This window comes from Leptopilina boulardi, unplaced genomic scaffold, assembly GCF_019393585.1.
Source record: "Leptopilina boulardi isolate dan_hultmark-lab unplaced genomic scaffold, ZJU_Lbou_2.1 LbouV2_213, whole genome shotgun sequence".
Taxonomy (NCBI): domain Eukaryota; kingdom Metazoa; phylum Arthropoda; class Insecta; order Hymenoptera; family Figitidae; genus Leptopilina; species Leptopilina boulardi.
Window position 1 is genome coordinate 3,543,053 of NW_026137767.1, and position 23,598 is coordinate 3,566,650.

The 23,598-nt window shown below is 35.7% G+C and overlaps 1 protein-coding gene across 4 annotated transcripts in view; it reads right to left on the reverse strand.

Moving 5' to 3' along the window:
• The window catches only part of LOC127279000 (uncharacterized), a 163,301-nt gene that overhangs the window by 14,904 nt on the left and 124,799 nt on the right, over positions 1-23,598 (reverse strand). For all 4 annotated transcript variants that reach the window (XM_051301046.1, XM_051301047.1, XM_051301045.1 and 1 more), the window contains 47 exons: positions 23,264-23,593; positions 22,883-23,185; positions 22,509-22,811; positions 22,115-22,435; positions 21,709-22,026; positions 21,286-21,597; positions 20,852-21,184; positions 20,476-20,778; positions 20,047-20,352; positions 19,602-19,919; positions 19,080-19,406; positions 18,376-18,684; positions 17,733-18,059; positions 17,335-17,640; positions 16,876-17,181; positions 16,471-16,788; positions 15,981-16,307; positions 15,603-15,911; positions 15,201-15,527; positions 14,807-15,112; positions 14,427-14,732; positions 14,026-14,343; positions 13,629-13,949; positions 13,022-13,333; positions 12,552-12,884; positions 12,159-12,458; positions 11,763-12,068; positions 11,332-11,652; positions 10,898-11,224; positions 10,510-10,815; positions 9,964-10,281; positions 9,577-9,885; positions 9,194-9,499; positions 8,804-9,121; positions 8,395-8,721; positions 8,006-8,308; positions 7,588-7,914; positions 7,218-7,514; positions 6,818-7,123; positions 6,433-6,747; positions 6,007-6,342; positions 5,610-5,912; positions 5,194-5,517; positions 4,776-5,078; positions 4,383-4,682; positions 2,784-3,095; positions 1,248-1,565 (listed from right to left, as the gene is read on the reverse strand). In XM_051301046.1, coding sequence (XP_051157003.1) covers positions 1,248-1,565; positions 2,784-3,095; positions 4,383-4,682; positions 4,776-5,078; positions 5,194-5,517; positions 5,610-5,912; positions 6,007-6,342; positions 6,433-6,747; positions 6,818-7,123; positions 7,218-7,514; positions 7,588-7,914; positions 8,006-8,308; positions 8,395-8,721; positions 8,804-9,121; positions 9,194-9,499; positions 9,577-9,885; positions 9,964-10,281; positions 10,510-10,815; positions 10,898-11,224; positions 11,332-11,652; positions 11,763-12,068; positions 12,159-12,458; positions 12,552-12,884; positions 13,022-13,333; positions 13,629-13,949; positions 14,026-14,343; positions 14,427-14,732; positions 14,807-15,112; positions 15,201-15,527; positions 15,603-15,911; positions 15,981-16,307; positions 16,471-16,788; positions 16,876-17,181; positions 17,335-17,640; positions 17,733-18,059; positions 18,376-18,684; positions 19,080-19,406; positions 19,602-19,919; positions 20,047-20,352; positions 20,476-20,778; positions 20,852-21,184; positions 21,286-21,597; positions 21,709-22,026; positions 22,115-22,435; positions 22,509-22,811; positions 22,883-23,185; positions 23,264-23,593 — 14,781 coding nt within the window. The remainder of the gene's footprint in view (positions 1-1,247; positions 1,566-2,783; positions 3,096-4,382; positions 4,683-4,775; positions 5,079-5,193; positions 5,518-5,609; positions 5,913-6,006; positions 6,343-6,432; positions 6,748-6,817; positions 7,124-7,217; positions 7,515-7,587; positions 7,915-8,005; positions 8,309-8,394; positions 8,722-8,803; positions 9,122-9,193; positions 9,500-9,576; positions 9,886-9,963; positions 10,282-10,509; positions 10,816-10,897; positions 11,225-11,331; positions 11,653-11,762; positions 12,069-12,158; positions 12,459-12,551; positions 12,885-13,021; positions 13,334-13,628; positions 13,950-14,025; positions 14,344-14,426; positions 14,733-14,806; positions 15,113-15,200; positions 15,528-15,602; positions 15,912-15,980; positions 16,308-16,470; positions 16,789-16,875; positions 17,182-17,334; positions 17,641-17,732; positions 18,060-18,375; positions 18,685-19,079; positions 19,407-19,601; positions 19,920-20,046; positions 20,353-20,475; positions 20,779-20,851; positions 21,185-21,285; positions 21,598-21,708; positions 22,027-22,114; positions 22,436-22,508; positions 22,812-22,882; positions 23,186-23,263; positions 23,594-23,598) is intronic.

A 23,598-nucleotide genomic window follows, 5' to 3' on the forward strand; every position in this document is an offset into this window, starting at 1 on the left:
TCTACATTCATTAGATTTTAAGTTTTATATACATTTGTGATTAATTTTCTTTGTAGCATATTAAATATGTACATAAAAAAATTATTAAAATTTTTGAATTATAGGTATTTATTCCGTGTTATCCGAGTTTTCGCTTATCCGAGGTGCCTCTTCCCCACATTACCTCGGATAATCGAGGTTCTACTGTAATTTAAAATTTTAAAAAAATATTTAAAAAATGCTTTATAAGAGTTCTGCTAAGTAGAAATTCTTTTAAATCGAATTTTAGTTAAATGTAAATTCTTCGATATGAAAATTTTGCATAATATAAAATCCACTTTATACAATTTTGCTAAATAGAAATTCGTTCATTTAAGATTTGACGACGTAAAAATTTTTGTAAGTTAAAGTATTAAATAATTAATTATTCGTATTAATGAATAATTTACTTTATTTGAAGTTGAACCGATAAAATAAAATTGTATCAAATAATTTTTATTTATATTAAAAAATCAAATGTTTCTTAAGATATAAGATAGATAGGAAGATACTTTTGGTAACTTGCTTCCAATGTGTCTTATAATAAGATACTTCTTTTGCAGTGTAGTTACTTTAATTTATTCATAAAAAATTCCAGAATATTAAAGAAATTCTCTGACTTTTCCCTGACTTCCCTGACCGTTAAACACCTTGTATATAAATCTTCAAATTTGACAAAACTATGCAATTTGAATTTTTTATTTACCGATTAGATTAGATTTGATTTATTTCTTCATTGTACACTTTCTAAGTTTTACAATATACAGGGTGTTCCAAAAGTATGGAAACTTGCGAATATCTCGAAAAGTACGAATTTTTGTAAAAAATTTTCAAGACAAAAGTTGTTCCAATTTTTTACAAAAATTCGTACTTTTCGAGATATTTGCAAGTTTCCATACTTTTGGAACACCCTGTATAATTTTCCTCATCAATTTCCCCTTATTTTTTTATTTACTGTTTTAAATAGAAAAATGTAAATTTTATGAAAAAATTTCGACTTTTCAAAAAATATTAGCAGCAGTTCAAAAATTTTTGCTCATGAAGAATTTTTGTTAAATTTAAATCGAAACATTTTTTTTTAATTGAAGAGTCACTAAAAATTTCAGGGTCTTATCAATTTCTAACAAGTTTTCCTACAAAAATCTTATTAAAAATAGGGAAACCTGACAAGGTCCATACAAGATTCTTATTAAAATTTCTAAATATAAATTTTGAAAGACTAGTCTTACCTGTTTCTGGCTGACAATAACTGAACGCATCCCCTATAGTTTGTCGAGGACAGGAGCACGCAGGGAAGTGATTTGTCACAGTGCAAATTGCACCGATACCACAGGTCCTGGCACAAGGATCTTGGCACTTGGTCCTGCTGCAAGCTTGAGACTTAGGACAGTCGCTGTTAACCAAACATTCTGGATGACATCCTTCGTAAGGATTTCCTCTGTAGTCCTCTTGACATTCGCAGATTGCAGTGTCGACACGTTCTCGACAGAATGCATTAACTCCACAGGGTGATGGATTACAAGGACTTGTCGTGGGTGCTGGTGTACCTATATTAAAAAAAACATTCCATTCAGTAAATTGTTAAACAACCAATCCTTACTAAAATTATAAAAACTAGAGTAAATTTTCCACAATAATACATTTACAAATGGTTAAAAGTTTCTCGAACATTTAAGTGTGTGTCTATATATAAATACATGCACGTGTCAATTTTTAACCAACAGTAAATTTTATCATAAAAAATTTATTCCAATCATATGACTTTGTAAGGGGAATTTCATTCTATAATCTAAATATGCAAATGGTTCTATGTACAGAGTATAAAAATAAATAAGAACTTTTCTTCTTATTCAAATATTTTTGGATTTTATTTTTTGTTGAAAAGCATGTTTGTGTCGAATAAAACCATATGTAATATTTTTTAACGCAAAATTGTGTTTAAAATAATTTTAATTGACTAATATCAACCTCTATTTTTTATGTCAAAAAAATTGTAAAAATTTTTGTATAAAAGCTGTCATGCTGTTTATAATATGTAGATTTATTTTTATAAATCTTTTCTAAATCAAAATTTTTTAAAAAATTATATAACGTTGCTTTACATTAAAGTGTGTGTGTGAGTGTGTAAATCTGAGGATAAGTGGTTCTTAAACTATAAAAGCCATGCCATATTTCTAGAAACTAAAACTAATACTAATTTATATACTAAAGTTTCTGAAAACTATATACAATATCATGCAATTTGTACATATTTATTGCACCGAAGCGCAAATTAAGCCTGAAACAATAAAATCAGCTTTATTTAATAAACCATATAGGCGGTAAATTATTATATTTTCAAATATTTAATAAAAACGTTTTACTTTTCAAATATTACCGACTCATAATAATTCCAATATTTAAAAATTGTGAAAAAAGATTTATATAGTCTTATTGAAACGAAAATTTGAAAAAACTATTTTTGTAAATATTTTCTAACAGTACCGGTAAATTAGAATATGTATCAAGGATATATGTAGATATTCTAATTTACAGAAACCACCGGATAACATTAGTATATCCGTAGAATATTCTAACAAAAAAGAATTGATCCAAATTTTCCTTATATTTTAAAGATAAAACGTTTTCAATTCTGAAAAATATTCTAAAAATTCACTTTATACCAAAAAAAAAATTCATCAAAAGCAATAGCAATTATATCGATGCTTTTAGTAAACTGCAAAGCTAAAAAACCAAAAATTGGGCAACTTTGCGAGTTTTCTTACTCTGAGTCAGGACGCAAACTTGTTGAGGATTTCCTATATATCCTTCGGGACATGAGCACTGGGGTCGATGTAATGTTGCACGACAAATGGCATTTGTTCCACAGGCTCCTAAACAAGGATCGGTGCATTTTTGCCTAACACAAGCGAGATGATTTGGACATTCGCTATTGATAAGGCATTCGGGTTTACAGTTTGGTGGAAATCCTAAGAACGTGGGTAAACATGAGCACAAGGGTGTATTATCTGCGGAGGGTGTACATTGGGTATTTGGTCCACATGGTGAGGGATTGCATGGGTCTTTGGTCACAATTGCTATTCAAAACAAAAGAAAGTAAATCATTAGCAATATCATGGTTTTCATTCGTTCGCCACTATCAATTTTTATTAAGCTTTCTTATAATGATGGAATACTGAAAAAGATTGTCGATATTTGTACAAAAAAATTTTCTATTCTTCGCGAAGAAGACAAAAAAAATTTAGGAAAAATTAAAATGCACTATAAAAAGAAGGTACTAGAATAGTACCGATTTTAGGTATAAAAAAAGAACCATAAGGCAATTTAGTACCTAAAGTTGGTATTAAATTAATACCTCTCGTTTTACAGCGTGAATGAATATTCACCATAATCTTTTGCAGTCGATCATTTTGATCCAAAATTCAAGCTAAGGGAATATTTATCCATTTCGTTTTCTTAGGAGTTATGAATATTCTTCACATTAGACCTATCATTATAAATTCTAAAAATTAAAATTATATTCTATTTGAAAAAAGTCCTGTTTAATTGATTTATTGTCATGAACATAACCTCAGAACTTAGGCTAACTTCAATAAAAAAAAACTGTTTCCTGACTTTTGAACTAGCCTAAGCTTTGAGGTTATGTTCTTTACAACAAATCAATTGAGAGTGTCGAACAGTTTCTAAAATTCTTTGGCATTTAATTATCGCCCTATAGAAACGGCACTGAACGTGAAAATAATAAACATTTATTTTAAAATACTTTTTTCTCGAAACGCAGATACTTTTTACAAAATCGGCCAACAGACTAAGGATCTTTATCTTATAAATTTCCTAAATCCGAAAGATTGTGCGAATCCATACAAAAACGCGATTGGAAAACGAAAAGTAGGAAAGTAATATAATAACAGCTGTGACATTGTGCTCCCTGCATGCTTCTGCCATCTGACGGAGGCAGGGCGTAATAAAGCTGTCATTATATTACTTTCCTACTTTTCGTTTTACAATCACGTTTTTGTACAGATTTGCACAATCTTTCGGATATAGGAAATTTATAAAATAAGGATCCTTGGTGTTTTGGCCGATTTTATAAAATCGGTAAAATACTTTTTGAGCACTGTGAAAATCTACTTTATAAAATTCTGCTAAATAAAAATTCAATAATTTTTAATTTGACTTTGCAAAAATTCTGACAGGTCTAATGTGGGGAATATTTATGCGTTGTTTTCTCTTAAGAACCTTGGGAATATTTTCAAGGAATATAAGAAAATTATTTTCTTAATATTCTGCCTGAAATAAACACAAGTAACAGAATCGACAATGGTATCCCATCATTCTATGTAATTTATTAAGGATTTACTTACGCGCAGGGAAGCAGTTGACGAAGGGATCACCGCTATATTCCGGAGGACATGAGCAAAGGGGATTATGATTGCGCACATTGCATAACGTATTTTGTCCACAAGCATTAATACATGGATTTTGACATTTTTCATTGATGCACGCTTTATTTTGAGGACAATCAGTGCTGACGACACATTCAGGTCGGCAGCTGGGTGGGCTACCAAAATAGTTTTTCATACATGAGCAGGAGGCTTGATCACCTATTTCTTGACAAATACTGTAGGGTCCGCAGGGTGAAGGATTGCAGGGATTGGTTCGTTCTGCACAATACAAAAAAAAGTAAATTCTCTCTCTCTTTATCTTAAAAATAAAAACTATTCATTGTCACCAGAATGCAATGTTTAGTCACTTACTTTTCACAAGTTGACAGGCGGTAAATGGATCTCCTTCATAATTGGGATTACAGATACAAGTGAGAAGATAATTTATAACTTGACATTGGGCATTTTGTCCGCAAACTCCAGGACAAGGGTCGACGCATTTGTTGTTCATACAGGCTCTATTTTGGGGGCAGTCAGTATTTTGGACACATTCTGGTCGACAGCTGAGGTAGGGATCACCTCTATATTCGGGTAGACAAGTGCAAATTCCATCGCGACATTGGGCATTAGGTCCGCAGGGTGAAGGATTGCATTTGTCTTGTATTGTTGGTCTTGCTATAATTTAAAAAATAAAAGTTTCATGAGGTAAAATTTGGATTAGGTTTGTTTCAAGAAGGCAGGGAAAATAAGGTAAACGCTCGGGAATGATGATAATAAAATAATTGCTTACGTGGTATTTGTGGTATAGGGGAACAATTATTGAAAGGATCTCCGGTGAATTTTTCTGGACATGTACACATGGGTATGTGATTAACAACTTGACAATTGGCATTTTGGCCACAAGATCCCAGACATGGATCACGACATCTCTCGTTGATACAGGCTTTATTACTAATACAATCAGAATTTATTGTACATTCGGGTCTACAGTTGGGTGGTGATCCGACGTAGTTGTCCAAACAGGAACAAGAGGAGTAACCACCTCTATCCATACACTGAGCAAATGGTCCGCAAGGTGACGGCATACATGGACTTGCAGGTTCTTTTACAGGCGCTGATAGCATAATTATCAATTTTAATTTAATAAATATAAGAAATGTAATATTTGATAAAAGTGTTGTTTTAGTGATTCAGTTGTTGACTTACGAAGCATTTCGAAGCATCTAACAAACGGATCGCCGGTTTGTCTAGGTTTACAACTACAGAGAGGACTGTGGAATACTGTTCTGCATTCAGCGCCAATTCCACAAATTCCTTGACAGGGATCAACGCATTTTTGATTAACACAAGCGCGAGTCATTGGACATTCAGAACTGACAGTACATTCTGGTTTGCAAGCCGGTGGAGTACCTAAGAATGTCGGTAAGCATGTGCATATTGCTTGTCCATTATTATTTCGACATTGACTGTTAGGACCACATGGTGATGGATTACACGAATCAGTAGGACCTAATAACGTCAATATAAAACAAATTTCACTTAAAATATTCTATTTTAATAAAATGTGTAATTTATTTATTTCCATAATCAATCAATAACTTACGTTGCATTTGAATCATATTGCAGTATTGGAAAGGATTACCGGTATAACCAGGAAGGCAGGTGCAACTTGGCACATGATTAATGACTTGACACATGGTATTTTGTCCACAACTTCCTGGACATGAGTCTTGACATTTATTACGAATGCAAGTTCTATCTAGTTGACAATCGGAATTAATGAGACATTCGGGTCTACAACCTTCGTATGGATTTCCATAAAAATCTGTCAAACACGTGCAAATACTAGAACCCGAAGATTCTCGACAATTGGCATTTGCACCACAGGGTGATCGTTGACAGGCACTTACAATATCGGACTGTGGTGGTGGTAGTGGTTCTAAAAATTTGATAAAATTACATTTTTCAAACTAGAAATTTTATCAGGAAAACATAAGGATATCAAAATATGTGATTGATAGTATCTTACTTTCTGGAATGCATTGCACAAACGGATCACCAGTGAAACCACGAAGGCATGTACACATTGCAATATGACTAATCGTTTTACATTCAGCGTTCAGGTTACAAATTCCCGGACATGGATCTGCACATTTGTTGTTTATGCAAGCTAGATTATTTGGACATTCGCCATTGCTGATGCACTCAGGTCGACAGTTTGGTGGTGTTCCGATAAAATTAGGCATACATGAACAAGAGGGAGATTGATTAATTTCACGACACTGTGCGTTCGGGCCACAGGGATTTGGCTGACACGGATTGATTGGCACAGGTGGTTGAGCAGCTGAGAATAAAAAAAATGTTTTAAAAATTCTTCTTTTAAATCTTTAAAATTGGTGTCGCCAGTAACTTACGTTGTTGATAACAATATTTAAATGGATCTCCAGTGTATCCTGGAGGACAAGAGCAAACAGGATTTTGATTAATAACCGAGCACAGTGCTTCAAAACCGCAAGATCCAAGACAAGGATTAATACACTTCAGATTTACGCATGCTCTATCTCTGGAACAATCAGAGTTCACGATACACTCGGATCTACATGATGGTGGTGCTCCACTATAGCCAGGAATGCAGCGACAAACAGCTTGTCCATTGATAGTTTGACAATGGCTGTTAGGTCCACAAGGTGACGGATTACATGGTTCAGTTACGACCGGTTCTGCGTAAATTTCATTAGATTTTATTCCGAGAATTGTTTATGAATAAACAATAAAAACAAGAGAATGAGTAATTTGATAAACATAATAACAAACCTATTGGTGAACAAAGAGTGAATGCATTTCCAGTCATATTTCTTGGGCAACTACACATTGGGAGGTTATTTACAACTAAACATTCTGCATTTAAACCACATGTACCGATACAAGGGTCCACGCATTTATTTCGTATGCATGCTCTATTACGAGGACAGTCGGGATTAATGACGCATTCAGGTCTACAGCCAACGTAAGGATCTCCTGAATATTCTTGTAAGCATGTACATAATCCGTTTCGGCACTGTGTGTTGGAGCCACAAGGTGATGGATTACATGGGTCTGATGGTCTTTGGGCTAAAAAAATTATTTTTAGTATAAAAATTCTGCAACATTAATAATAGTGTGATAAAATGTAAAATATTCTCACGTGGAGGTGGTGGTGTTGGTAAGCAGCTGGTGAAAGGATCACCAGTAAAACCTTCGGGACAAGAACAACTGGGTGTGTGATTGACAACAGCGCAACGAGCTCCAAAACCACAAGATCCTGGGCAAGGATCTCTACATTTTTCTCTCATGCAGGCTTTATCGTAAGTACAATCTGAATTTATAGAACATTCTGGACGACAGTTGGGAGGCGAACCAATGTAATTATTAAGGCAAGCGCAAATGGCGCTATTTCCACTATTTCTACACATAGAATTTGTTCCACAAGGTGAAGGTAGACAAGGATCTCTATTCTCATCTTCGATTGCAACTATTGCGTTAGAAATGATAAAAAAAATTATTTAATTTACCCGAAAAAGAATTAAAAAGATTTTGTACAAATATGTGGAAGGAATTTTTACCTTGTTGAGGGAAACATCGAATAAACGGATCACCAGTTTGGCGTTCCAAACATCTGCATATTGGACTATGATTTATTACTCTACATTCTGCGTCAATACCACAGAGACCAGGGCAAGGATCAACACATTTTTGATTGATACAGGCAAGATTCGATCTACATTCAGAGCTTACGAGACACTCTGGCTTACAATTTGGTGGGCTTCCTAAGAATCCTTGTACACAAGTGCAAGTGGCTTGATTTTGATTAACTCTACAAACGCTATTTAGTCCACATGGTGAAGGTTCACAAGGTGTTACTGAAGCTGAAATATTTTTTGTTCATTAGTTTTTCTAGTAGTACATTTTTTCTTCTATTTTTCATTGTGGGTATTATTATTAATTGACTTACTGTCTTCTATTTGATATGCACAATTAACGAATGGATCTCCAGTCGAACCCGGAAGGCAACTACAAATTGGTAAGTGTGATACTACTTGACAGTAAGAGTTCCTTCCAGGACACATGCCAAGGCAAGGATTTTGACATTTAGATCTAATACATGCCAAATTCGCAGGACAATCTGAATTTATGGTACATTCTGGACGACATCCATCGTATGGATTTCCGATATATTCAGCTATGCATGAACACGTGGCAATGCCATTTTGATCCCTACATTCTGCATTAGATCCACAAGGTGATGGAACACATGGCTGAACTGGAATTGATGGCTCTGCTGCTTATGAATAATATCCAGTTTTAGATGAAATTGTGCAAAAAGTTAAGTAAAATTATTATCAGAAAAGAAAAATTCTTACGTTGTTTGACAATACATTGAACGAAAGGATCTCCCGTAAATCCGGCAGTGCATGAACACATGGGAATATGATTTACAACATTACATTGAGCATTAGAACCACATGATCCTTGACAAGGATCTGTACATTTTTGATTGATGCATGCTAGTCTACTGGCACATTCACCGTTGCTGACACACTCTGGTCGACAATTTGGTGGCGATCCAATAAATTCAGGAAGGCATGAGCAAGAGGGTAGATTGTTAATTAAATTACACTGTGAACTCGGACCGCATGGATTTGGTACACATGGATTTGATTGTTCTACGGGTTCTTCGGCTAAAAGAAAATATTATTCATGATAAAATGATTTTCTGAAGAACGTAATTATTTTTAAATAAAAATACGTACGTCTTGGGAAACATCTAATAAATGGATCACCAGTGAAAATTGGAGGACAACTGCAGATTGGATTGTGATTTACGACTTGACATTTTGCTGATAAGCCGCAAGTTCCAGGACAAGGGTCTCTGCACTTTTGATTTACACAAGCTTGATTCAATGGGCAATCAGAGTTAATGATACATTCTGGTCGACAACCCGGAGGGCTACCGGTAAACCCTTCTATACACATGCACACTGGTTGTTCATTGATTGGTTGACATCTACTGTTTGGTCCGCATGGTGATGGATTACAAGGACTTTTTACAACTGTCGCTAAAAAAATAAATTAATTATCACGCACTATTCAAAATATGAAAAATTGGTAAATTGATTTTCAAAAAGAAACCTACGTTCCACATTATCGCAAGCGATAAAAGCGTTTCCGCTCATACCGGCGGGACAAGAGCACATTGGTATATGATTGAAAACATTGCAAACGGCTCTTTGACCACAAACTCCAGGACAGGGATCATTACACTTGCTTCGAATACAAGCTCTAGTTGATGGACAATCTGTACTTTGAACACATTCCGGACGACATGATACATATGGATCTCCTAAATAATCAGGTAAACACGAACAAGATCCATTACGGCAGATAGCGTTTGATCCACATGGAGATGGATTGCAGAGATCAGTTGGTCTCGTTTCTTTAACAGCTGGTGATAGAATAATTTTGGTTAAAAAAAAATTATTCAAAAGCGGAATACAAAGTCAAATAAAAATTTAAATCTTACGAGTTGGAGTACAACTTCTAAATGGATCACCGGAGTAGCCTTCTGGACATGAGCAACTGGCTAAATGATTTACAACGGTACAATAAGCACTAAGTCCACAAGATCCCGGACAAGGATCTGTGCACTTTTGTCTTAAACAAGCCATGTTACTGGTACATTCGGAATTAATGGTGCATTCAGGTCGACAATTTGGTGGAGAGCCGATATAATCGCTCATGCAAGAACAAGCTGGCACACCTCCAATGTCTCTGCATGTTGAGAAAGAACCACATAGCGATGGAACGCAAGGGTTGACAACTACTGGATTTACTGGTGGAGCTACAAAGATTAATTTATTGAAATTTACAGTCTCAAAATGAATTATGTGATTAGATTTTGTAATTCGATTTAAAAGGTTAAATAAATTTAAACTAGATTAAAATTCGTTTGGATTTAAAACTTGTTTTGTTAAATATAAATTCCCTATTAGTTGAAAATGAGGACCAGCGAAAGTCTAACAGCAAGAACTTTGTATTTAACACGAAGAGTAAATGATATAATACTTACGAGGAAGTAAGAAACATCTTATGAAAGGATCACCAGTTGATCCAGCTTTACAGCTACAAATTGGACTATGATTATTAACGTTACACTGTGAATCGACTCCACAGACATTGGGACAAGGATCGCTGCATTTTCTATTGATACACGCACGATTTGTAGGACACTCTGTGCTAACAGTACATTCAGGTTTGCATGCCGGGGGATTTCCACTAAATGTAGGCATGCAAGAACAAACAGCTTGTCCATTTGATACACGACATTGACTATTTGGTCCACAGGGAGACGGATTGCACACATCAGTGACTAAGGCTAAATGAAAGGTATCATATGATAAGAGTATACAAAAGGTATAAATTTAAAATAAATTAAAAAATTCCACTGAAAAACTTACGGCTTTCAATGTTTCGATTGCAATAAGTAAAAGGATTGCCGGAGTATCCGGATTGACATGAACATACTGGGAGATGATTAACGACTTGACAGACAGCATTTGTACCACAAGTTCCCGGACATGGATTCTGACACTTTGATCTAATGCAGGCTCTGTCTGAGGTACAATCAGAATTTACGGTACATTCGGGCCTACATCCTTCATAAGGATTTCCAATATAATCAGGTAAACAGGAACAAGATCCTGCTCCATTTGCTTCTCGGCAAATTGCATTAGAGCCACAAGGTGATGGTATGCATGGTGTTGGTCTTTCAATAGGTGTATCCACTACAAAATTATTTTTGTAATAATTCAACTTTACCGTTTTTAAATTTCTTAAACAGCGCTTTAATAATTTAATGTTGAATAGTTATTTGACTTTATATAAAACTTACTTGGTCTTAAAGAACACTGGGTGAAGGGATCACCAGTATATCCTGCTATACAAACACACATGGGCGTATGGCTAACAACTCTACATTCAGTGTTGGAACCGCATGAACCTGGACATGGGTTTCTACATTTTCTGTTAATGCAAGCTAATTGATTGTCACATTCACTGTTACTGACGCATTCTGGTCTACAGTTTGGAGGTGTTCCTAAGAAATCAGCTAAACAAGAACAAGAAGGTGAATTGTTCACTACTTCACATCGCGCATTTGGACCACATGGTGAATTGTCACATGGATTAATGGGAGTCGCTGGTGGTTTTACAGCTAAAGGAAAAAAACTCATTTATCTTCTCAGTTTAATAAATATTTCAGGTTTTTAAAAAGCCACTATTGTTGGTTAGCGTTCTTTAACGACTTTTAGATTAAATACTTACGTTGCGGGAAACAAGCGACGAACGGATCGCCTGTCAAATCTCCTTGACAAGTACAAAGTGGATTATGATTGATAACTTTACACTGGGCTCTGATACCACAAGTTCCAGGACATGGATCAATACATCTCTGATTACTACAAGCTAAATCAGCACGACAGTCAGAGCTAATTGTACACTCGGGTCTACAATTTGGTGGAACTCCTAGATATCCCTGAACGCAAGTGCATACAGCTTGCTCATTTATTTTTCTACATTGACTATTTGGTCCACAAGGAGATGTGTTGCATGGATCTTGTAACGGAGTAACTAAAAGAATGAATTAATTTCTAGATATTGAACTTGAGAAACAAAATTAATTAAATAAATGTTTGTGGAACTTTTTAGAACATGTATTACCTGTTATTGGGGAACAAGTAACAAAAGCGTTGCCGGTCATATTGCTCAGACAAGTGCAGATAGGAACATGATTAACAACTGAACATACAGCATTGAATCCACAAGTATTAATGCATGGATCAACGCATTTATTTCGCAAACAGGCCTGCGATCTGAGACAATCAGAGTTGATAACACATTCAGGACGACAGCCTGCGTAAGGATCGCCTCTATATTCCGGTAGACAAGTGCAAGCACCGTTCACGCAATTGGTATTTGCACCGCAATTATCACAAGGACTAAAAGGTTTTGGTTCTGCAGCTACAAAGGCAAAATGAATCGTTTACATCAATACAAAAATTGTTTTTAGAAAAATAATTTCTCCAATAAATAAAATGGCATCCAGTGACTTACGAATTTGCAAAATTGGAGTACATCTAGTAAACGGATCTCCTGTATATGATGTCAAACATGCACAATTGGGTGTATGATTAACGACAGTACACTCGGCTCCTAAACCACAAGAGCCAGGGCAAGGATCTCTACATTTCAATTGGAAGCATGATTCACTACTGGGGCAGTCGGAGTTTATTGTACATTCAGGTCTGCAATTTGGCGGAGTACCTATATAATTAACTGAGCAAGCACACGAAGCTTGACCGTTTATATTTCTACATTCTGAATTTGGACCACAGGGAGAAGGCACACATGGATTTGTTTGACTAGGTGGTGCCAGTTGGGTTTCAGCTAAAAATAAATTATTATTATTATTTTTTTTCATTAAGAAAACTAGAAACAAAAACTATGAGAAATAAAAATGACTGCAATATTTGTTTTATAGGACACCATAATTTGAATATACTGACAGTAGCGCAAAAACTTACTTGGGCTTGGGAAGCAATTAACAAATGGATCACCGGTGAATTTTTCTGGACATGAGCAAATGGGACTGTGATTGATTGATTCACATCTGGCACTTAGACCACAAGTTCCAAGACATGGATCAGTACATTTTCTATTAATACAAGCTTTGGTAGAGGCACATTCAGAATTTATTGTACATTCAGGACGACATCCTGGTGGTTGACCTAGGAATCCTGATAAACATGAACAGACAGCTTGCCCGTTTATCTCTCGACATTGACTATTAGGACCACAGGGAGACGGATTACATGGTTGTCTTGCAGTAACTGGTTCTAGGTAATAGGAAAATATACATTAATTTTTGATACAGATCTTAATATAAAAATAATGTTGTCAAATGTTTGGCTGAAAGATATCAGATGGTACCATTGTGACTAAATTACTCGAAAAACTACATTTTTAAATCTTTTTAGTTAAATTAATGAACAACAATCCTACCGAATTTTTCTTAAATGTTCTTAAAAATCAGATTTGTAACCGCATTGAATCAGAGTTTGAAACAGAAACTGTTGAAGGTATGTGTACCCATAGAAATTTTTTAACCATGCATTTGAATTACAAAAGTACCTCGGGGAATAATTTTGCAATAAGTAAAAGGATCTCCAGTAAATTGTGGATTACAGGAACACGTTGGAAGATGATTTATGACTAGACATTCCGCGTTCATTCCACAAGTTCCCGGACAAGGATCTTTACATCTTGAATTGACACATGCTTGATTTGAGGGACAATCTGAATTTAATACACATTCTGGTCGGCATCCTTCATACGGATTGCCAATATAATTAGAAATACAGCTACAAGATGCTGCTTCATTAAGCTCAGTACAAATGGCGTTTGATCCGCATGGAGAAGGTGTGCAAGGTCTTACAGTTGGAGCAACTGGAGCTAAAAATTCATGTAATTTGTATTTAAAAAAATGGACTATTCAATTAATTTTGTATTTCGAAGTGCTTCTACTTACTGTCTCTAATGATACATTGTGTAAAAGGATCTCCAGTGTAATTGGGCATGCAGTTGCACATTGCAGTATGACTTACAACGTGACACTCTGCATTTGCACCACAAGAATCTATACATGGGTTTCTGCATTTTTGATTAATACATGCTAATTGACGAGAACAGTCAGTATTACTAACACACTCTGGTCTACAATTTGGTGGTGAACCGATAAATTCATTCATGCAAGAGCATGTAGGTGAATTAGCTATCACTTGGCACTGTGAATTCGGACCGCATGGTGACGGTTGACAAGGGTTTATTGGCTTTATTGGTTCTTCAGCTAGAATGAAAAAGGATTTTTAAATAAATAATAAGTATTTTCAAAGGTTCTCTAAACAGAAAAGTATTTCTTTTTAATCTTACGTGTTGGTATGCATCTGATAAATGGATCGCCCGTGAATCTGGATGGGCAGCTACAAATTGGACTATGATTGACAATTTCGCACATGGCACTTATTCCACAAGTACCAGGACAAGGATTTACACATTTTTGATTAGAACATGCTTCATTCTGTGGGCAATCAGTACTAACTACACACTCCGGTCTACACGAGGGTGGACTTCCTAGAAAGCCTAAAATACATGTGCATACTGCATGACCGTTAACAACACGACAGTCACTGTTGGATCCGCAAGGCGATGGGCTGCATGGATTAACTGGTTGTTCATCTGTTTTTAAATAAATTGAAAAGATAGAAAAAGTAAAGAGCTTTGGTTTTAAAAAATATGGAATATTCTGGTACCTCTCAAAGGAGAACACTGACTGAATGCATTTCCAGTCATGTTTGCTGGACAACTGCACATGGGCACGTAATTAATTACTGTACAAAGAGCTTCAGTTGCACAAGCACCGATACATGGATTTACACATTTATTTCGTAAACAAGCTCTATCTCTAGGACAATCGGAATTTAGAACACACTCAGGTCGACATCCAGCTAATGGATTTCCTTGGAATTCCGGTAAACATGTACATTGTCCATTGTCGCATCGGGTATTGGCACCACAAGGTGAAGGATTGCATTTATCTACTGGAATTGGCTCGACAGCTGAAATAAATTGTTCTTTTCTAAATATCCATTTTTTTGGATTATATCATTTTAGTTCTATATACCCAACTAGAAACGGTTTGCTTACATATTGCTTGAATGTTACAATTCTCAAATGGATTTCCGGTATATCCTTCAGGACAATTACAAATTGGTATGTGATTATTGACCATACATCTAGCACCAAAACCACATGATCCTGGACAAGGATCTCTACATTTTTCATTCATACAAGCCATGTTGCTTGAACATTCTGAATTAATGGTGCATTCCGGTCTACAATTGGGTGGTTGTCCTCTGTAATTTGGTAAGCATGTACAAGCTGGAACTCCGCCAATGTCACGACATTGAGAAAAGCTACCGCATGGAGAAGGTACACAGGGGTCGGATCTAATAGGTTCCGTTATCATTGTAGCTGTAAATGATAAATTAGATGAATGATGATACACGATCTGTTTATCATTTTTCCGGTAAATAGTCTCATTCTTACGTGGAACTGGTGTACATCTTGTGAATGGATCTCCGCTGAATCCTGTGTTGCAAGAACAAATGGGACTGTGATTCACGACAACACATTGAGTACCGATACCACAAGGACTGGGGCATGGATTAACGCATTTTTGATTGATGCACGCGAGTTCCGCTGGACATTCTGCACTTGCAAGACATTCAGGTCGACATCCTGGAGGACTACCGATGTAATTAGGTTGACAAGTACAAACTGCTTGACCATTAACTTCTCTACACTGACTATTTGGTCCACAAGGCGTTGGATTGCAGACGTCTCTTTGATCCTCGGCTGATGATTACGTAGCGTTAAAAGATGAATTTACAAAATAATGGTAATGTGATTGCAGGGTAAACTTACTTATTGTTATAAAATTACAGAATGTGAAAGGATCTCCCGTAAATCCTGAACGGCAGCTACACGTTGGTAAGTGATTAATGACCATGCATTCGGCATTTGGAGCACATACTCCAGGACAGGGATCTCTACATTTCGATTGTAAACATCCCTGATTGGATGGACAGTCAGAATTTATGATACATTCAGGTCTACAACCATCATAGGGATTGCCGATGTAGTTAGGAAGACATGTACAGGATCCTGCGTTGTTTGATTCTTTGCAAATGGCATTCGCGCCACACGGAGAGGGTATGCAGGGAGAAGCGGGAGGTTCATTTGGCCTTTCAGCTGCAAAAATATTTTACAAATAATCGTAAACTCACTAATTTCACAATAAGAAGTCTTTTTCACTTTATAAAATTATTAATTTAAAATTCTAAAGGAACTAATGTTATGGACAATTGTTTAAAAACAGAAAATTCTAAAATTATGGAATGTATATAAAACTTACTTGGTAGTAGTAGACATTGCACAAATGGATCTCCACTAAAGGGACTAAGACACATACAATTAGGCGTGTGACTGACTACTCTACATTCGGCATTAGAACCGCAAGATCCGGGGCAAGGATCTCTACATTTTTCATTAAGACACGCTTGGTTACTAGGACACTCGGAGTTACTAATACACTCAGGTCTACAATTTGGAGGTGATCCAATATATTGTGGTTGACATGAACAAGAAGGTGCATTATTTACAACTTGGCAAGTTGAATAGGGACCACATGGCGATGGTTGGCAAGGGTCTTTCGGTGCTGCTGGTGCCTCCGCTATGAAATTAAAGGACATTACATTTTTTTGCATTTTAACTTTTTTTCATTATATTTAAATGCATATTTTTATTTATATTCCCTTACGTTGTTCAAAGCATCTGGTGAAGGGATTTCCTGTGTAACGTTCAGAACATGAACAAATCGGATTGTGATTGATTACTTCACACTTGGCTTGTACACCGCACGTTCCGAGACAAGGATTAATGCATTTCTGATTAGTACATGCTTGATTTCTAGAACAATCCGAACTTCCAATACATTCAGGTCTACACATTGGTGGGCTTCCTAAATATCCAGGCGCACAAGTACATACAGCCTGATCGTTTACCTCACGACATATACTATTGGGTCCACATGGTGATGGGCTGCAGGGTTTCGCAGTGGGTGGGGCTGATGGTAATTTAAAACATAACATAAAAATTCGTCATTTGATGGAACATAATATTTGACTGATATTAAGCAATTTAGTTAAGGTAGGTTAAGTAAAAATTAGGCAATTAGCAAAATTATATCTGTAAAGTGAATGATCTTTTTAAAAAATACCTTTTACGGTTTGGCATAGAATTAGGGCGCTACCAGTCGTTCCTGACGGGCAACTGCACATTGGTATATGGTTAAAAACGTTGCAGAGAGCACCTGATCCACAAGCATTTATACAGGGATCCACACATTTATTTTGTACACATGCTCTACTACGATCACAGTCTGTGTTTAAGACACATTCTGGTCTACAACCAATTATAGGATTGCCAAAATATTCCGATAAACAGGAACATGTTCCATTATCACATCTAGTATTAGGTCCACAAGGAGATGGGTTACATGGATCAGATTCAATTGGACTCGTTGCTTTACAAAGATAGAAATTTATAAATTAACATTTATATTTAATATTTGGTAAAATTATTTAATGGATTTTAAAATAAAGGTGGATTGCTTACGTGGTGGTTGGTAGGTACAGCCTGTAAACGGATCTCCCGAATAACTTTGCATGCAATTACAACTGGGAATGTGATTGAATACATTGCAAATTGCATTCAAACCACATGATCCTAGGCACGGGTCTTGACAACGTTCGTTAATGCATGCTCTGGTGCTGGGGCAATCGGAATTAATTGTACATTCTGGACGACAAGTGGGTGGATTCCCAATATAAGTGGGTAAGCAAGAACAGGAAGGTATTCCATTAATATTTTGACACTGTGAAAATGGTCCGCACGGAGATGGATAACATGGGTCTCTCGTTTCATCAGGTACTGGTTGCATAACTGAAATAGTTTTCGGGTTAAGAGTAACAAACATCAAAATTTAATATAAAATATGTATTATAAATAATAATTTAATAACTGTATTTGCTCTGAACAATTTTTCGTTCAGAAGCAAATTAACTAATATCATTCCTGCATAAAAAGCTAGATGTAGAAATATTAATTTGTATTCAACATCGCAACATAAGACAGTTTGATATAAAGTGGCAAACAATAATTCGCAATATTCGAATTTCTAATACTCATAAATTTAACTTTTTCTGCAGGCAATCTATATATTTGTTGTCAGTCTTGTTAAGAAAAAAGTACTTCTTACTTGGTAAGGGGAAACAACTTGAGAATGGTTCGCCTGTAAATCCTGATTTACATGAGCAAAATGGACTGTGCGTAAGTACTCTGCATATGGTATTTTGACCACAAGTACCCGCACAAGGATCAACACATTTTTGATTAACGCATGCTCGATTTAGTGCACAATCTGCACTCACGGTACATTCGGGTCTACAATTTGGTGGACTTCCGGTATAAGTTGGTAGACATGAACACACGGATTGAGCATTTATAACCCGACATTGACTGTAAGGTCCACAGGTCTGGCAGGGTAAACTTATTTCGGAATCCGCTTCTGTTAATAATTATATAAAAATTTATGTCTTTATTATTTCAATTATTTATGTCGACTCCTTGCACTCAATAAATATGAAGGCAACTCTAAGGTGACATTACAGAAAATCGTCAAAATAATAAGTTCCATCGTCATTGTTGCAATACTAATACAGCACCAAATTTTGAATTGTCATCTCATTTGAGGAAAAATTATTCTAATTAGGAATTGTAATTTTGACGATTTTCTGTAATCACTAAAATCTGAGAGTCTCCTAATTATTCACTTAGAGCAGGAGTTAGTTATGTTCTAATTGTTAAAATTTATAAATAATTTCCAAACAATATTGTTAAATTTCTCTAACAATAGTTTTTGGTAATTATCTTAAATATTATTTGTGTTATGTAAAATCTTACGTAGTGGTGAAATTTTTTGACAACTGATAAATGGATTTCCAGTAAATGTTTCAAGGCAAATGCAAGTGGGTGAATGATTGAGAACATAGCATTGTGCATTTTGCCCACAAGTTCCAGGACAAGGATCCGTACACTTAGAACCAATACACGCGAGATTTGATGGACAATCAGAATTTAATACGCATTCGGGTCTACATCCTTCATAAGGATTTCCAATATAATTTGCTAAACAACTGCATGATCCAGCGTTTTGCTGAATCTTGCATTCCGTATTGGCACCACAGGGAGATGGTATGCAGGGATTTAATGGTTCCACTGGTCGTTCGACTAGAAAAAATTATCAGTAATATCTATTAAATAAACAAATCATTTATAAATCTTTGGATTTAAAATAAAAATTAATAAAATGCAAAAGTTTAGCTAAAATATATGTTCAGGATACAACGGTTTTAAATATCCTAAGATATATTTTAGTCAAATTTTTGTTTAAATTTAAAGAACTTTCCAGTTTTAAAATCTTACATTGCGTCAAGACACATGAAGTAAATGCGTCTCCTGTATATCCGGTAGGACAAACACACATTGGTGTGTGACTGACAACGCGACATATGGCACTAGTACCACAAGATCCTGGACAAGGATTTTGACACTTGCTATTAAGACAAACAAGCTGACTAGCACATTCACTGTTACTAATACATTCTGGTCTACAATTTGGTGGTGAACCAATAAATTCCGTTAAGCAGGAACATGAGGGAGATTCATTGATGACTTGACATTGTGAGTTCGGTCCACAAGGTGATGGTTGACATGGATTCACAGCAGGTGGAGGGGTTGGAGCTTTAAAATTTAATTTTGAATTAAAAATAACTCATAAGTATAATAAAGTTAATAAAGTAGCTAAATTAATTTCTTTTTAGAAAAAATATTTATCAAAATGATACAAATAATCGTTTTGAATGCTTACGATTAGTGAAACACTGAATAAATGGGTTTCCTGTCATTCTTTCGGGACAACTGCATACTGGGTTGTGATTGACGACTCTGCATTCAGATCTAATGCCACAAGAGCCAGGACAAGGATCAGTACATCTTTGATTGTTACATGCTTCATTTCGAGGACAATCAGAGCTCACTACACATTCTGGTCTACAAGTTGGTGGTGCTCCAATGAATCCAGAAATACATGAACACACCGCTTGATTGTTATTTTCTCTACATTGACTGTTTGGACCACAGGGGGATGGGTTACATGGATCTTCGTTGATTGGAGCTGTTTGTATAATTGATAACGAAAAAATTGAATGAAACAATTGCTAAACATTCAAATTTGCAAATATTGTATGATTACATTTGATGCTAATGTTTGTGAATAATATTTCATTTTAAGGTGTACCTTGCAGTGCTGTACATAAAACAAAAGGATTTCCCGTCATTCCTGAAGAGCACGAACACATTGGTATGTGATTAAAAACATTGCAAAGGGCTCTTTGACCACAAGTTCCGATACAAGGGTCGGTACATTTGTTTCGGATACAAGCTAGGTTCATTTGGCAATCGGTATTCATGACACATTCCGGACGACAACCTATGTAAGGATCTCCTTGATATTCAGGTAGGCAAGTACATAGTCCATTATCACATCGTGTATTTGTTCCACAGGGTGAAGGAATACATGGGTTTGTTTCAGAGATAGATGCTATAAAATAAATTATTGCTATGAAATAAGATGTCAGTTTTTATTATTTTGGATAAAAGGAATTAGATCTTACGTTCTTGAACGGGATTCAAAGCACATTGTTGAAAAGCATCACCAGTGTATCCTTCTGGACAAGAACAAACTGGCGTGTGGTTGACAACATTACATTGTGCTGAAACTCCACAGGATCCTGGACAAGGATCTCTACACTTCGCTTGAATGCAAGCTTGGTTACTAGGACATTCTGAATTTAAAGTACATTCTGGACGACAATTTGGTGGAGATCCTATGTAATTTTGAAGACAAGTACAAGACGGTATTCCTCTAATGTTTCGACATTCCGAAAAAGGTCCACAAGGATTTGGAATACATAGGTCAGAATTATCGTTTGTAATAGCGGGGACATCTAAAATAAATTTCAATTTTAGTTGTAAATTTGGAAAAAATTTTAAATACTCCAAGTATACTTAATTATAATGTAAAGAAAATTAAATTGTGTAAACTTACTGGGTACAGTAAAACATATTGTGAAAGGATCTCCAGTAAAACCTGGAGCACAATTACAAAGTGGCACATTGTTTCTAACTCTACAGAGTGTATTTTGTCCACAAGAAGCCGGGCATGGATTTACACATTTTTGGTTCATACATGTTCTGTCAGTAGGACATTCCGAATTACTGACACATTCTGGTCTACAACCAGGCGGACTTCCATTGAAATTGGGAAGACATGTGCAAACAGCTATCTGATTAATTACTCTGCATTGACTATTGGGTCCACAGAAAGAACTGGCACAGGGATCAGTGTTGTCTGTTTGAACTTTTGTAAAAGATATCATAAGATAAAACATTTGAATATTCATATTTGAAAGCATTAAGATATTTCATAACAGTAGTTAAAAATTTCCTAAAAAGAAAAGATATAACCTACCATCCTGTTTTAAAACGCAATTACTGTAGGGATTTCCAGTATAAGAAGCAATACAGGAGCACGATACAAGGTGATTAGTGACAAAGCACTCAGCATTTAAACCACAAGTTCCTGGACATGGATCAATGCATTTAGAATTGATACAAGCACGGTTTAATGCACAGTCGGAATTTAGCACACATTCTGGTCTACATCCTTCATAAGGGTTTCCGAAATAATTTGGCAAGCAAGAGCAAGCTCCTGCGCCATTTTCTTCAGTACACATTGCATTGGAACCACAAGGTGATGGTGTACAGGGAGTTGGTTTATCTTCTATTGCTGTAAGGGTTTTAAAGTATTTTCAAATTCTCTTTCAAGAACTTTATTTCTATAGTGAAATTATAAGTAATGGTAAAAAGTCGCTTACGAAGAATGGATTCAGGTGTACATTGTGTAAATGGATCTCCTGAGAATCCATCACTACAGAAACACATTGGAGTGTGACTCACTGCTCTGCATTGTGCATTAATTCCACAAGAATTAGGACAAGGGTCTTTACACTTCTGATTGATACATGCTTGACTCGTTGGACATTCACTATTGCTAATGCATTCGGGTCGACAATTTGGCGGAGAATTTACAAAGTTTGGTAAACAAGAACATGAAGGCGAGTCGTTAATGACTTGGCATTGTGCATTTGGTCCACAAGGTGATGGTTGACATGGATTAATTTTCACTGGTTCTTGAGCTGTTAAAAAAGTAAATAGTTTGATTCGCTGTTAATTTGAGAAATAAAATTGATTTAAAATTGACTTTCTCACGTTTTGGTATACATTGAAGGAATGGATCTCCTATAAATTCTGATGGACATTGACACACTGGATTATGATTTATAACTCTACAATTTGCTCTCAAGCCACATGCTCCCGTACATGGATTCTGACATTTCTGATTGATACAAGCTTGATTTAGAGGACAATCTGAATTTAAAGCACATTCGGGTCGACATGTTGGTGGACTTCCCAAAAATCCTGAGATACAAGAACATACTGCTTGACCATTATTTTCTCGACACAAACTATTTGGACCACAAGGTGATGATTCACATGGAGACACAGAAGGCACTATTTCAACAATTTCTGTGTTAGGTTAATGTTTAGAAAATAAGTAAGGTAAGCTGAAAATAAAGGTATACCTTGTACAGGATTACACATAACAAAAGCATTTCCTTCAAATCCTGTTGGACAACTACACATTGGTGTATAATTGATTACGTTACACACTGCATTTGTGGCACAAGTTCCTGGACAAGGATCTTGACATTGATTACGCACACAAGCTCTGTCTCGAGGACAATCTGTATTGAGGACACATTCTGGTCTACATCCTGTGTAAGGATTTCCAATATAGTTCACTAAACAGGTGCAAACACCATCGTTACAATTTGCATTTGCTCCACAAGGAGATGGAATACAGGGATTTTCTTCATTTACAGGTTCTATGAGTAGAAATTAATCATTAGAATAAAAAAAAACTAAACAGAAATTTAAAGAAACTGTTTGTATAATAAACTTACGTTGTTGGGTTATTAAATTGCATTGAGTAAAAGGATCACCAGTAAATCCATCGCGACACCGACAAATTGGAATATGATTTAAAACGGAGCATTCAGCTTCAAATCCACAAGATCCTGGACAAGGATCCCTACAACGTTCCTGCATGCAAGCTCTATTGCTGGGACAGTCAGAATTTATAGTACACTCTGGACGACAATTGGGTGGACTTCCAAAATAGTTTGGTAAACAAGAACACGCTGATGTTTCTCCAACTTGTCGACATATGGCGTTAGCACCACATGGATTTGGCAGGCAAGGATCTTTATTTGATAATATCGGTTGCGTGGATTCTAAA